The following is a 15,532-nucleotide window of genomic DNA, read 5'->3' as shown; positions in this document are numbered from 1 at the left end:
TGCAGGTGAACGAGCCTCTGATAGTGTGACTGATGTGATTAGGCCCTATGATGGTGTCCCCTGAATAGATATGTGGACACAGTTGGCAACGGGCTTTGTTGCAAGGATAGGTTCCTGGGTTAGTGGTTCTGTTGTGTGGTGTGTGGTTGCTGGTGAGTATTTGCTTCAGGTTGAGGGGCTGTCTGTAAGCAAGGACTGGCCTGTCTCCCAAGAACTGTGAGAGTGATGGGTCATCCTTCAGGATAGGTTGTAGATCCTTGATGATGCGTTGGAGAGGTTTTAGTTGGGGGCTGAAGGTGATGGCGAGTGGCGTTCTGTTATTTTCTTTGTTGGGCCTGTCCTGTAGTAGGTGACTTCTGGGTACTCTTCTGGCTCTGTCAATTTGTTTCTTCACTTCAGCAGGTGGGTATTGTAGTTGTAAGAACGCTTGACAGAGATCTTGTAGGTGTTTGTCTCTGTCTGAAGGGTTGGAGCAAATGTGGTTGCATCGTAGAGCTTGGCTGTAGACAATGGATCGTGTGGTGTGGTCTGGATGAAAGCTGGAGGCATGTAGGTAGGAATAGCAGTCAGTAGGTTTCTGTTTCTGTTCAGTAGGTGTTTATGTGACCATCGCTTATTAGCATGGTAGTGTCAACCTCAGCCTGGACCAGTCCACACAAGAGATCCACTTCCTGGACACTGTATTTTCCACTGAATGCATCTGATGAAGTGAGCTGTAGCTCATGAAAGCTTATGCTCAAATAAATTTGTTAGTCTCTAAGGTGCCACAAGTATTCCTTTTCTTCTCACTATTCTTGTACACAGATGGTTACAGTTGTGTGGATTGCCTTCTATCTTAAGATGGCTAGGAAAGCACATCTTTTCCTCTCTAAGGACCCAGCCACTTTTATCATTGTACGAGAGACTCTATATAACTGGTACAGAAGTTGTTGCTTGTGTGGGATGCACAGCCAATCACCCAAGCAACTAAGCTGTCTGGAGCATGGACTGCCTTTTTGTCCTATATTTGTATCTTTTTATCCTATATTTGTACAATGCCTAGCGCAATGAGTCCTAGTCCATAACTGGGGCTCCTAAGTGCTATGGTAATAAAATAAAATACAATAAAATGAAATAAAATAAAATAAAATACTAGAAACTGAAGTGTTGGGTGCCTGTAGGAGCCAGCTTGGAGAGACTATATGAACAGACAAAATGAGGCTACCAAGTTTCTACACTGGAGCCTCTGTGGCAAGTATGCATTTAAAAGAACCATGCAGTATTACAAACACCAAATTGAAAGCATGCTTGAGGAGGTTAAGATTCTATGGCATCTGGCAATTGTCACATTGCAGGCAAATGGGACAGATAGTTGTTGTAGAAAGAAGACAAACACCACCATATGAATTGAGGTGCCATATCAGCAGACAGAAACATAAAAATGAAAAAAGAAGAGAAGATAGTGAATTATGAAAGTGAAACTATTATGAAAACTAGAACAAAGATGATCCCAGTGATTATTGGAACACTTGATGTGAACCTTAAGAGTACGAATGAGATCTTAAGAACACGACAGGAGTGCAAGACATCACAATCAGTGACCTCCAGAAGACAGCGCTCTCAGGCAGAGCAAAAATGTTAAGGAAAGTCAAAGGAAAACAAGTGCATTCGAACAACTAAAATGCTGGAATTCTGCAGAGGTTTAAACAAAATACCTGAGTACCCAAACCTACAGAGTTGATTTGTGGTCAGGATTTATTGGGGATAAATGTTAAACAGTAGCTTTTCCCTTTTTATGCTTAAATATCTTGTATGTCATTAAGAGTATTTGTTTAAAACAAAACAAAATATCCCTATGAGTAATATTGAGAAACAATAATAATAATAAGATGCTAATGATGATGATTGATGATGATGAGAGCACAACACACTACTTTTCCATGAATTCCACTGTCTCCTAATTTATTTCCTGACTGAATTCAAAATCTTAGTCTTGGTCTTAATGCAAAAAATCTTCAGTGAATTGATGTCATGAATATCTTAAATCGATTTGTGTCCAACAGGGACAATGCAGCTGAAGACACACAGAATATGACTCTTAGGGTACCTGCAATAAAAAACCTGTGGCACCAAATCTCAGAGCCTGGGTCAGCTGACTCAGGTTAGCGGTGTTCAGGCTGCAGGGCTAAAAACAACAGTGTAGATATTCGGGCTCGGACTAGAGCCCACCCTCTGAGACCCATTCCCATTGAGGGGGTCTTAGAGCCCAAACATCTACACTGCTATTTTATAGCCCCACACCCTGAGCCCTGTGAGCCTAAGTCAACTGACCCAGGCCGGCTGTGACCACGTCCATGGGTCTTTTATTGCAGTGGAGACAAACCCTTAGGTACTGAGGACCGAGTGTTGTGCAGCAAGTGACACCAACTTTGGAACTGTCTGCCAGTAGAGTTTAGACTACAGTCATAATAAAAGCCGATATTTTTGATAAACGCTTGTCCCAGCAATGACTACCCTCACACATATGTACATTGAAACCATGGTAGCGGAAGATGAAGTTAGTTAATGGCCACACCTAAGGGGTTTATTTCAAAAACAATGTAGGCCCGCTCCCAGAGGTTACAGCCTTGTAGGCATTTCTTCTGAGAACCAACGCCCTCTTTGGAGGATGTCAGTGACTGGAATCAAGACAGACATGCCTAGCAGTTGGAGCAGGAGTCAGGCCTCATGGTTAGTACAAGAGTTGATAGCCAGGAATCCAAACCCAGGGTCAGAACCAAAGTTGGGAGCAAAATGGAAGAGCCCAGGGTCAGAGTTGAAGTCAGGTGGTGTAGCCAATCAGGGAGCCCATTACCAATCATCTTTTTACATAATTTTATCAGTGCTTAGATACCAAGGTAAAGGGCCCATAAAAATACATTAAATTTAGATTAGCTGATCCCATCCAAACATAAGGGGTTGAACTTTTATGAATCTATCATCTTCTATTTTGGTATATTCACATTGATCTAAGGGAGTCTCTGCAATTCCTCACTTATTCCTTAAACCCTATTAAATGAGATTAACATATAAGCTCCTAACGAAAGCTTCCTCTTTGCCTCCCACCCCACCTCTTCCCATTCTCTACAAGGGGGAAGTCAGCTTACCCTTCCTTTCCCTTTGAATAGGAATGACATTTGGTGGAATGATAGGATGTAAATTGCAGCCACTTGAAAGAATGTGGGGCCCTATCTGGTGCTTGTATCTAATAATATATCCTCTTCTTACTGAAATTAAGGAGGTTTTCAACCTTAGGAAAAGCTAAATGTTTCCCATTTTGCTGGTGTCTGAAATATCTAGTTTTAAAATAATAGCTCAAAAAATCTTCTTTTTCATTACAGAGTAGTATTTTTCAAAGCAAGAAAGTAAGTAAAAATATCCCTTTCATTAGGAAAAAGCTGACAACTTTAAAGGCATCTAATTAATCCCAGGTCACTCTTGTAAATGGAACATTTCCACCTCAATGGGTTTTAGCTAGTAAAATGTTTAAAATAAATAAATAGTCCCCTGTGTAAAATTTCAGAGCTCAGTACCATTGAGAGAGCTCTCATTAACAGCTAAGAGCTGAACAACAAACAGCTGAACACCTCTGATTAGGAGTCCTTTCTCTTGCTCACAATCTATATGTTCATTTGACAGAAGTATTAAAAATTCAGTTCTAATGGTTTTTCCACTTACGTTTCAGAGAGATTAAAAACATGTTGAGGATCTCCATTTTGGATGCGGTATCTTATTGGGTCACCCTCTCGATCCGTGGCCTTCAGAAAAACAATCAAAATAATATGTTATAGTCATAGATGATAAAAAAGCTGGTTAGTGCTGTTCAATCTATATGCTGTAAAATTAACCTTCAAAATTAACCCATTGAAGTATTAAGTATCTTTTCAAGAGGAATCAGTGCTCACTGTTTCCATTTTATCAGCTATGGCTGTATGTGCGGTATTTACTATGCAGTTGCATCATGTCAATATTCTGAACACATACAAAAATATTTTATTTTAAATATACACTTTCAAATTACCACCACCAGTATGAACAAGTAGCACATGAAATGTATGATGTATTCAAGTACTTATGTTTTCTATTATTTTTAAGGGCTGTGCAAATATATTCTGATTGGACCAAATCCTGACATTTCCTTGACAACCCTCAGGACATGACCTTTCCCCTATTCTTCTCATCCAGATACTTTACTTTCTGATTGTTTTGTTTGCCATCTTTCTCAATTGTTTTGCTGATGTTCCTCTTACTGACTCTCACCCCTGAATCACAACCTCTCTGACTTTTCTTTCAGGTTCGCGGAAGATCAGGATGAGAAGCAGGTTCTTTGCCTGTGTTGCTGACTGCTTCTTCAACCTTAGTTCTGGTGGATCCACTTCATTCTCTTTCACTTCATTTGGTGTTCTCAGAGGTCTATCCTTTGTCTCCTCTACACTCATCTCCATGTCTAGAGCTGGACAATAAAATTTCATTTTTTTAAACAAAAAATGGGAAAAAATTATTTGACAAAAATTGTTGCGGAAAACCCCACATTTTTAAGACACTCTAATATTCAATTCATTTCCATGGTCTCTATACTGATGAGTCTTAAATCTCTCTCTACACACACCTAACATCTTTCCCTCTGTCTGGGGTCACATCTCTTAACTGTCACTGTTTTTCTGTTACTTTTCAGAACCTTTATATTTCCCTCTCACTTTCTCCATCATGGTTGACAAATTCACTATCATGATTGTCAATCAAATTTGCAACATTGGCAGCTTCTTTTCCTTCTCTTCCTGAATCCAGACTCTCACAAAACAAAGCAAAACAAAGACACTCCCCCTCTCCCCAATAACTTGGAAATGCATTTATCACTGATTTGGTAGGTTCATATGTGCTTCATTAAAATGCACAGGTAATAGCAAAATAAATTATGTATGATCTTAATCAATTAAATTCAAATAAGTGCATCGTGTAAAAACACAAAGAAAACTGAAGACTCACAACCAAATAAAAATCATCTCTCTCTAAATTTGGATCAGCTGATTAAATAAAATTGTATTTTGACACCTGTATATTTCAAGATCAATTAAATGCACCCATTTTGCCACCCCTAGAGAATTACTGCCTGGTTGTAAAGCACACCTCAGGAACATGGTAATTGCTCTATTCCTGTTTATCGAAATCTCAAGAAAACGAGAACATTTGCATACTTAAGCTTTAATCAACAATGGCTGGCAGAATATGAAGTAATAAACAGCTTCTAGGCATGCAATAAACACAGTCTTATTTACCAAATAACACAGTGGGGATTATTTATTGCTACTTTACTTAAGGTAATCTTGATAGTTGCTATTAAAATACCAGTTGTAATCAACTGGGTACATTTTAAAATATGTGGAATTAGCATGCAAAAATAAATTGGAACTTCCTTCATCTGTGTGTTAATAGAAGGAACTGACAATTAGAATTTCCAACAAATTGGAATTTTTAAGTGTATGTAGCTATTGGGTATATCTCAAATATCGAGGATTACTTATGATGGGTTGAAATACATTGCAAGGCCTTAGGAGTCACAGAGTTCAGGAAAAAAATTAAGAACTTGCTCTCAAAAGAAGCTGGTCTTTCCTGGTTATTGTCATCATACTCTTGTGTCAAAAATCAACAAAAGTGAATTAAATGAACAAGGATTTAAAATGAGTTTTTTTGTTTCCAATACTTTTCACTTCCATTCTACCAAACAAAACAAGGTCTCAATCCTACAAACAATTATGCATGTGCTTAACCTTTAAAATCACAAGCAGTCTCCTTGATCTCAATGGAAATGACACATGTTCAAGACTAACAGACTTCAGACAAATTTTATTAGATATACGTGTGATTTAACAATTAAATATTTTGCTTAAATATTGCAATATCTTATTTGAATTCAATATATAAAATAATATATTACACATATGCCATACTGTGTGGCAGGATATACAATACAAAGTTATAATTTGTGTATATTATAATAAGGTGGGTTTTTTTACTTTTCAAAGCATTGTTCTTTAATAATTGGAATGTTTTATGCTCTTTTCAAAATATTCTTAATGATAATATCTGGGGATCTCTGGTACGTAATAGGAAAGTGGCGATGGCTAGCTACCCCATCTAAATGCTCCCCTCCAGAGCTGACCAGGTCAGTGAGAAGGGATTCAAGGACCATGACTCTTTCATGTCCCCTTTGACATGGCTAATAACACCCCATCTCCATAAATGTAATTTAGGCCTGACATGTTTTCCTAAAGACAATTTTAACTAGATTAAATAAAGACTTCTTTTAAATTTCTGAGTACAAAACCTGATATTACAATGCAACATTTACAAACAAATATTGAAAATTAATTTGGAAACTTTGGGAAAAGTACAATGCTCATTTCAACACTTTATTTACTTTTCCAAAACTGTGTTTGCATTATCCAATATCCTAAAACTAACTAAGGCTTTGCTACCTACAAGATAACCTGAGTCTCAAGGATTGCATATTCCAGCAGTAGAGCAGCTGCCAGTTTATTGCCTATTCCTGATTCAGCCTGCTGCTGGCTCCCTTATTTTAATGCTTTCAGAGACAACTAGCTTATGATTGGCTATGAAAATTATCCAGAAGAGTTGGGCTGTGTAATTCTAAAACTCACTACAGGCAGTAAAAAAGTGCCAAAAGATAACTTTCAGTGTTGGGCTAAATTATTTGTCCTCTCTCAGTGTGGGTGTTTGTGTCTGTTTAACCACCTCTAATTATGCTAATCTTTTGTCAGTGGTTCAGCACACTGTTTAATAGAAAGTTTCCCCATGCATGTGCATTAATTAGACTCAGTTAAAATTCCTCTATTTCATTCTGGTTTAGATAATCTATTTTCAGTAAATTTACTGAAAATGGAAAACATACAGAGCCATATCCTCTGATGACTATCGTAGCTCTGGCACTGACTTCATTGATTAGCTTCACTCAGTGGAGTTCTATTGGATTATGCTATTTATACCAGTTGATGATCTAGTCCACTATCTCTGATTCTATTCCTTTGATTATCTGCATTCCGCTGAGGTAACCAGACTATGGTATGAGGGCCTCATTCACTACAGACTGAGTTCTTGGGTCAAAATTGTCCGAGCAATGCAAATAGGACTGTCAATTAATTGCAGTTAAGGCATGCGATTAACGCAAAACAAATTAACTTGATTAAAATAATAGTTGTGATTAATCACAGATTTCATCACACTTTAAATAACAGAATAACAATTAAAATGTATTATAAATATTTTTGAATGTTTTTTCTACATTTTCAAATATATTGATTTCTATTACAACTCAGTATTTTTCAATTCACCTCATACAAGTCCACTCAGTTCTACTTCTTTTTCAGCCAATTGGTAAGGCAAAAAAGTTTGTTTATATTTATGGGAGATAATGCTGCCCACTTTTTATTTATGTCATCTGAAAGTAAGAACAGGTGTTCGCATGGCATTGCTGTAGCTGGGGTTGAAAGGTATATACAAGTCAGATCTGAAAACATTCTTATGCCCCTTCATAGTTCGACTTGTAGGCACTTAAATTTTACTTTGTTTTGTTTTTGAGTGCAGTTATGTAAAATATTAATAATTCTACATTTGAAAGTTGCACTTTCATGATAAAGAGATTGTACTACAGTACTTGTGTGAAAATGAGCACTGTATATATTGTATTTTGTGTTGTAATTGAAATCAATATATTTCAAAAATGTAGAAAAAAATCAGAAATATTTATAATAAATTTAAATTCGTATTCTATTGTTGTTTAACAGTGTGATTAAAACTGCAATTAATCATAACAATTTTTTTAATCTCGTGATTAATTGCAATTTTTTTAATAGTCTGACAGCCCTAAATGACAACAGTTAGCACAAACTCCATTTGGGATAAATACAATCAGGCTAGGTTTTTTAAATGAGCTTAAGAGAATTAGTTGCCTAAATCCAATTGGGCTATGGATGCATCTCTCTTTTAGGCTTCTTTTAAAACTCCAGCCCAGATTTACTGAAAAACTCATGGTTTTGTGCTGCATTTATTACAAAGGCTTGATTCTACAATAGCCTAAAAATAGCAAACTGAGTAGAGAACCAGGCTCAAAGTGAGTATGTAATACGATTTCACATAGTGTATTCTATCTACACACAATATATAGCTACATCCACGCTATGAGCTAGAGGTGTGATTCCCAGCTCACATACACGTACGCATGCCCGCTGGTTTGAGGCCGGTTTGCACTCAGCACAGCGAAGCCATGCTGCTGCTTCCTCTGCCTGTGCCATTTAGTGGCTACACGACTATCATTTGCGCTCGGTGTCACTGAGGTAGCATATGTGTACGCAAGCTGGGAATCACACCCATAGCTCATCGTGTAGCCATAGCCTATATGTAGTGACACAACCATGTAACAACTTTTGAAGTCATGTAAGGAACTTCAGGACCACATGAAATTGCATTTTACATATATCTTGGACCATCTCAACTGCACCCTGCCCACTAATCTATCTACTCCATTCCTAACTTCTGAGCACCTTCAAATAGCAGAAATTTAAAACATACACACACACACACGTTTCCTTCTTCCTTCCCTAAATTTGGAATTACCTCCCAAAATCACGTGCCTCAGAGATAAAGCCCTTTTCCACTGACAGGTTCAGTGGTCCAATAACACGACCGCTCAGGATCAGAAATAGGAATTTTAAACCACTAGAAAGAGAAAAGATTCTCAGCTTCCTATCTGCAAAAGCTTGTTGATTCTGGCCATAGTATGTCCTGAGTTATTGGACATCAGAGGATCTAACTGGGACATTGGACATTTTGCCTCTGGGTCACTGGCTCATATCAAGCTCCCGTCAGCAATGACTGAAAGTAATTACACAACTGAATAGCCATAATACATGTGAAACAATGAGCTGTTAGTGTCAGTGAACTTCATAGTGGGCAGATTCAATAAACACAACTAGCCTCCTTTTTGGCAGTATCAGCAGAGAGGCTAAAGAATCAGTGGACACAGAAACTGAATTTTTCTCTCACTTTTAGAAGTGTTGAGACTAATGAATCATTATAGGGAAGTTTGCATAACCACTGCCCCCACTGTTAACTGCCTGGTGGATAAATACAAGCCCTTCAATATCCAGGGCTTTCATGCTGACAACCCACACAATTATTAAATTCAATGAAACGTTTAAATATCATCTATTATTCTTTATCACACTTCTGAGCAGAAGGCTGGTTAAAAGCTATGCATGAAAATATTTTGGTATGATGGAAATCTGAAATGTTACAGAAATGTCAAGTCAGCATTTTCTTATGCGCTATATCTTTGTTACAGAATAGATTTTAATCCACACAGACTCTCTTTCACCTCTACAAGAGGAGGACAGGACCCTGAGTGTCACACGTATAAGCGGAAGTAGCTGTGTAAAGGCTTACACTGAAGTATTCTGTACCTGCAGGTTTAACAAAATGGCACCAATTCTCATGGCCTCACTGATTTCAAGACTGTACATCTGCTGGGGAAAGCGGGGAGGGCTCTGATTGTTTGGAGGAAGTACCTCAATGTAAACAGTAGTGATGGAGCTCCTGCAACGACAGAAAAAGAACCAAATCCAGGTCAAAATCAATTTAAAGCAGAATGGCAATGTAACCTACAATTCCTGTATCTATGGACTGTCCTCCCTAATCCTGTAGGTCACACAACCTCTCTCTTCTGTTTAAAATCCTTCTTCAAGTCACACCTCTTCCTGCATTGTCTCAGAAATGACCCAGACTCCCATCTCAACCTATCAACATCTTAAATAGTTTTAAAAGGAACTAACTTGGTGTGTGCTTTGCAAAAATGAGCCCCCAAACCCCTGAGCTGCATTATGTCTTTTCTGATGGTGTCAAATTCTGATACACCAATGCATGCTCCCCCATTGGGGGAAATCCTTGACTGATGAAAGCCAGCTATGTTTCTTTGGGGATAGAAGACGGGGATGGTTGAAGAGGGGACAGGGCTGGAACACACAGCACTCTAGGTTATGCTCCTCTAAATTAACATTGTGTGCCAAAATACCCCACAGCGACTCCAGGATAGAGAGAATGGGAAAACTGTCTTAGAGGCACCTTTCTCTTACATCTCAGTGCAACTGAAGATCTAGACTACACACTTTACTATACTACCAACATCTGCAATATCTCCAGAACCATAAAGCAGTGCCTCGTTATCTGGAAACATGTCACCTTGTAAGCAATCATTATACAGCAGGTTATTATTATTTAGTTTTTATATTACTGTAGTGCCTAGGAGCCCCAGTCATGGACCAGTATCACATTTTCCTCTGCATAAACTAATTAACAGTCTTTAAATCTCCCATTTTCTTTAGGGCTGAAGTAAAAGAAATCGTGATTTGACAAACAAATATGTCCAAAACTGCTGGGAAGAAATCTGAACATGTACGTTTTCCAGACGATATAAAATATGAATAGCTAAAAAATCTACTAAAAGGTACACAGGGATATGAATTTGAAATCACTAATCAATACTTCGGTTAATTAGCTGTACAGGATTCTGATATAGTACATGCTTGTTCTTGCTATATTACAGACACTAATTTATTTTTAGGTGTAAAGTTAGAAAATGTTAATGTTGATAAAAATGAGGGACGAACATTGCTTATATCATGCCAGACGTTAGTGAAATGTTCCACACTCTCCCTGCATAGTTCTCCCAATGCATATCATCCTTCGGTACCTGAGCAGTCACTATCCACACTGAGGGCATGGCTACACTTGCAGATGTAGAGCGCTGTGAGTTAAACCAGCCCTCACAGAGCACAGTAGGGAAAGTGCTGCAGTATGTCCACATTGTCAGATTCAAGTGCACTGGCGTGGCCACATTAGCAGCTCTTGCAATGCCACAGAGAGCAGTGCTTTGTGGTAGCTATCCCCAGATGCAAGTGGCTGCAACTTGCTTTTCAAAAATGGGAGAGAGGGGGTGGAGTGCGACAGGGAGTGTGTTGTGTGTATGTGGGGGGAGAGAGAGTGGGTTTTGGGGGGCTGCGAGCATTTCAGCATGCTGTCTTGTAAGTTCAGACAGCAGCAGACCTTCCTCCTCCCACCTCTCTCTCACACACTCACAGCAAGCAACATTCCACACTAATGGTTGCTTTGTCCCGGAGCAGATAAGCATCCGGCTGTCAGAAACGAAGCTTTGAAAGGGCATATCTGCATTCCTGCAGCCGATTCCAAAGCAATGACAAGAGTGGCCACTTGACTTCAGGAGATTATGGGACATTTCCGGAGGCCAATCAGAACACAGTAATGCAACACCTTGTTCACACTGATGCTGGGGCATTTCAGCCCAGGCGCACCAAGTGTTATGCTTCTCGTGGAGGTGGATTACCAGGAGCGCTCCAGCTGCAGAGCTCAAGGGTTCTAAGTGCCTTGCCAGTGTGGACGGGTTGTGAGTTAGGGCACCTGGAGCTGCTTTAATGCACTCTAACTTGGAAGTATAGCCAAGTGTGATTGTTTAGCAACATGGAAAAATGTTCTCTAGGGAGTAGCTGCCAATAACCTAAAGAGATGAAAGTCTAGTGATTTCAGTGTAATAGTCTGAAAACAAAGCAAATTAAGCATCAATCACAATTTAAACACAAATACAAAATCTCCATTAGAGTGCATGGTATATACCTACAACCCATAAATCACTGAGTGGTTACAGTCTATCATCTTCATGAATGTTTCAGAAGCTCTAATCTGCAGATTATTGACACAATGGATATAAATGCTCTCCACTTGTAGCCATTTTGTTTATAAGACTACATAAAGGCCATATAAGCTGTTGGGAGAAAAGTATTATAGTATATAAAGTGAAAAGATACAGACCTGAGACTCTCCCACACTTTAAACATGATGGATGTACTATACGCTACGTGGAAAGATGAAAATGTGATTTTTTTGACCTGGGAAACCACTTCAGAACAGAGATCAGAACTAAGACCTAAACTTCATCAAATTTTGGATCTGAAACTGAAAATACCAAATATACTGAAATTTCCAGATCAAATGTTTTCAGTTCACATACATGTATACGGTTGAATTGTAACTTTCATGCTGCAGTTCCACCAGTGATATTGGGAATTGTAGTACCTTTAAGGGGTATAGCTTTCCAGACAGGAAGGCTATGGGAGGGACACTGCAGAAGGCCATGTTCTGTTGTGCAGATGCAGTTGGAACTGGAGACTGAATAAAGCAGGTCTCTTTCAAGAACCTTTGGGGGCATGTAGCATACACACACGCAGCCCCCAGCACAGGTATAAATAGCAGTGTAGCCGGCAAGGCACAACTCAAATGAGTTAAGTAAAGGCTTGCATGAAGGGCACGGGTATGCACACAAGTACCTACTCTGTTCACCCAACCTGTGCCTCCCTGTCAATCCTACTACTTTTACCAGCGTAGCATCCCACTGTCTCTCTGCTGCTGGAACCTTTCCCCACCACAGGAAGACTCCAGCAGTGGAGAAAGGCTTGAGCAGCTTCCCACTGCAGGGAAAGACTCAGGGAGTGGGGAGGCAGTGGGGAAAGGATCCACTAGCTCCCCGCTGCTGGAGCCTTCCCTCGCCAAAGGAAAAGACTCTTGCATCAGGAAAAAGGTCTGGTGGGCAGCGGGGGGGGGAGAGAGGGGAGAAAGGGGTTCCCTGCTGCCTCCCCACTGCTGAAGCCTTTTCCTGTTGCCAGTCTTTCACCAACATGTAGCTACACACTGCAGGGGGGACATAGCTCGCTTTTCACTGCAGCATGTTGCTACAGACACTACATGCTGCTGCCAGTGGTGTAGACATAGTCTAAGGCTAAAGAGACAATCCTGCAATTTTTGAGGACTACCAAATCGCTACTCAGAGATCAGATTGTGATTAGAATCCAGAGCAAAAAACTCAGAGACAACTGGGCAGACCCAGAACTAACTCTTGACAAGGCAATTAGAATTTGCCAAACAGTGGAAGCCACCCAGCCCAGACAGAACCTTATTGAGGGTAGACAGTACTCTGACACTGTTGTCTTGATTGAGAATCCAAACTATCACAAGAAAAGAGACCTGAGACAGAAAGGCACATGGTGCTCATAGAGTCAAGCAAGAACAGCACAAGGAGCTGCATGTGCTGTGATGACAAGCACAAGCTAGGTCATGACCTGACATATGAGAAAAGAGCAAGAAATGCAACAGATTACATCACTTTGCAATAGTTTAGAAGCACCAACAGAGTATGCACAGCATGGACAAAGAGGATGGTGACAGCAACACCATCTCAGTGGCGTTTTTCATAGGAGTAATGGGCACCATTTCCAGCAGAAGATGGATTGTCAACCTGAAATCAAATGGGACATTTATTCATTTTAAACTGGACATTATATACAAACTAAGTATTGCCAGAAACAGTGTTTTTAGCACTAAAAGAAAAGTCACAGATAGCAAAAAGTAAGCAGGTAAAAGTCAGGGCTTATAGTGGTGGACTTATCCCCACTAAAAGATTATGCAAACTAGATATATGGATCAATAACAAACGTGTAGAAAAGATAACATTTGTAATAGTACCAGGGAAAAGATGACCCATTATTGGGTTAAAACTGTGTCAAGCCCTTGGTCTGATCAAGAAGGTGTAATCATCAGAGAAGCAGGGGAACAAAACCATCGAGGAAGAGTTTCAGGGTGGGATAGGGATGTACTCAGAGTATAGAATAAAGTTGAAGGAGACCAACTGTCCCACAATTCATGCCTCTAGGAAAGTTTCCTTTGCCCTAATGGAGAGGCTAAAAGAGGAGCTAGATAGGGTCATTGGTCTGGGAATCAGAGTGAGTACAAGAACCAACTGAGTGGGTACACTAACTGATCATTGAGGGGGGAAAAAGACAAAACCTACTGACTTTAATTAATACATAAAAAGGAAACATTTCCTACTACCCACCAGGGGAGAAAGGTTGAGAGATATGGCTGATGCCAAATATTTTTCAATTCTGGATGTGTCAGCAGAGTTCTGGCAGATGCGCTGCAGAAAAACTGTGCACATGTTCTGCCACATTAGACACACAGTTTGGGGTCTGTTCACCACCTGAGATATTTCATAGGAAAACAACAATTTTTGACAGTATAGAGGGTACTAACGTTTATGCAGATGATGTTTTGATCAGGGGAAAAGAAGTAGAAGAGCATGACCAGAGGTTTTGGGCAAATCTGGAAAGAGCAAGAGGTGCTGCGTTAAAGCCAAACAAACACAAATGTAAATTCCATGTAATGGAAAATATACCCGTGGGAGAACTTAACATCGCAAGACACGCAGGGAGAGCACAGTAAGGCAGAGGCCATATCCAGCATGCCTGCCTCAACAGATAAGGAAGGTAAACAAAGATCCCTTAGAATGGTGAACTGGGGAAATTCATGCCTAATGTAGCTGTCCAAACCAGCAACCTGAGAGCACCACTGTGCAAATTGTCTAATGATCTTGGGATGCAAATCTTAATAAAGCGTTTGAAAAACTGAAGGAGTTAGCTAAAGAGGCCCTAGTCCTGAGGTACCATGACAGTAAGAGTAAAACTAAGTGGATCATGGATGCCTCCAAGAAGGGTATTAGCACATTCCCCCTACAGCAGTATGGTCAAAACTGAAGACCAGTAGTTTGTGTGTCACCGGCACTACCAAAAATGGAGTGTCGATATATGCTGAAATAGAGGAGGAGGCTGTCGCTTAAGTCCATGGGTGTAAAAAGTTTAATGTCTATCTTTATGGGAGGCCATGAATCACTTATTACTAGTGCCAAAAGGGGGAACTGAAGCAGGTCCCAGCCCAGGATCCTGTGTAAGTCAACACCCAAGTAGGTGATCTCCCATCAGGGAGTCTACGTCCACTGCCCTGAACTACTTCCTACTGCTGTCCCTTCAGTTTGGGAAATGGCCCTGTGATGGGGTGGCTGCCCCTCACTGGCAGAACAGAGGTTAAAAGCAACCCTAGGGAGGTTGCGCCGGAGGCAGCCAATTAGAAAGTGGCTGAGAGGAGTAGCTAATCATGGCCCAGCAGGCTCATATAAAAAGGGCTGCAGGGCAGCACAGAGGTCAGTAGCTGACTGGAATTCGAGGGGAGAAGACCAGGCTTCTAGCAGGGTGAAGAAGCCCCAGCACCTGGGACAATTCAGTACTGCGAACAGGGCCTGGGGAGCTAGAGAGAGCTTCTGGATGGCTGCTAGGGCCTGCAGGCTGAGACCCTGAGGTAAGGGCAGAAGAGGGTGCTGGAGCTGCATGGGAAGCGGCCCTGGGACAATGGACTACAGTTGCCACTGAGGGAAGTGACTGGGTAGAGATTGCAGGTCCCCCAGGAGGGGAGAACATGGAGTGTGGCACAGCTGGAGGGCACTGTCATGAAGAAGACGCCATTGTCCTGGGAGAGATGTGGGTCCAGGAGCAGAGGTGAGGGTGGGCGAGACACCTCCAGAAGAGGGCAAAGAGCTAATTCCTAG

General features: G+C 40.5%; 1 protein-coding gene across 1 annotated transcript in view; it reads right to left on the bottom strand.

The window, feature by feature from the left end:
• Positions 1-15,532, bottom strand: part of PCDH15 (protocadherin related 15) — a 672,916-nt gene that overhangs the window by 257,783 nt on the left and 399,601 nt on the right. The window contains exons 14-15 of the mRNA XM_077821312.1: positions 9,495-9,627; positions 3,697-3,776 (exon numbers count right to left, since the gene is read on the bottom strand). Of these exons, the coding sequence (XP_077677438.1) occupies positions 3,697-3,776; positions 9,495-9,627 (213 nt within the window). The remainder of the gene's footprint in view (positions 1-3,696; positions 3,777-9,494; positions 9,628-15,532) is intronic.

The sequence above is a fragment of the Eretmochelys imbricata genome, chromosome 7, assembly GCF_965152235.1.
Source record: "Eretmochelys imbricata isolate rEreImb1 chromosome 7, rEreImb1.hap1, whole genome shotgun sequence".
NCBI classification, from domain to species: Eukaryota; Metazoa; Chordata; order Testudines; family Cheloniidae; genus Eretmochelys; species Eretmochelys imbricata.
The sequence above is the reverse complement of the archived record's forward strand: the minus strand, read 5'-3'. Positions and strand labels throughout refer to the sequence as shown.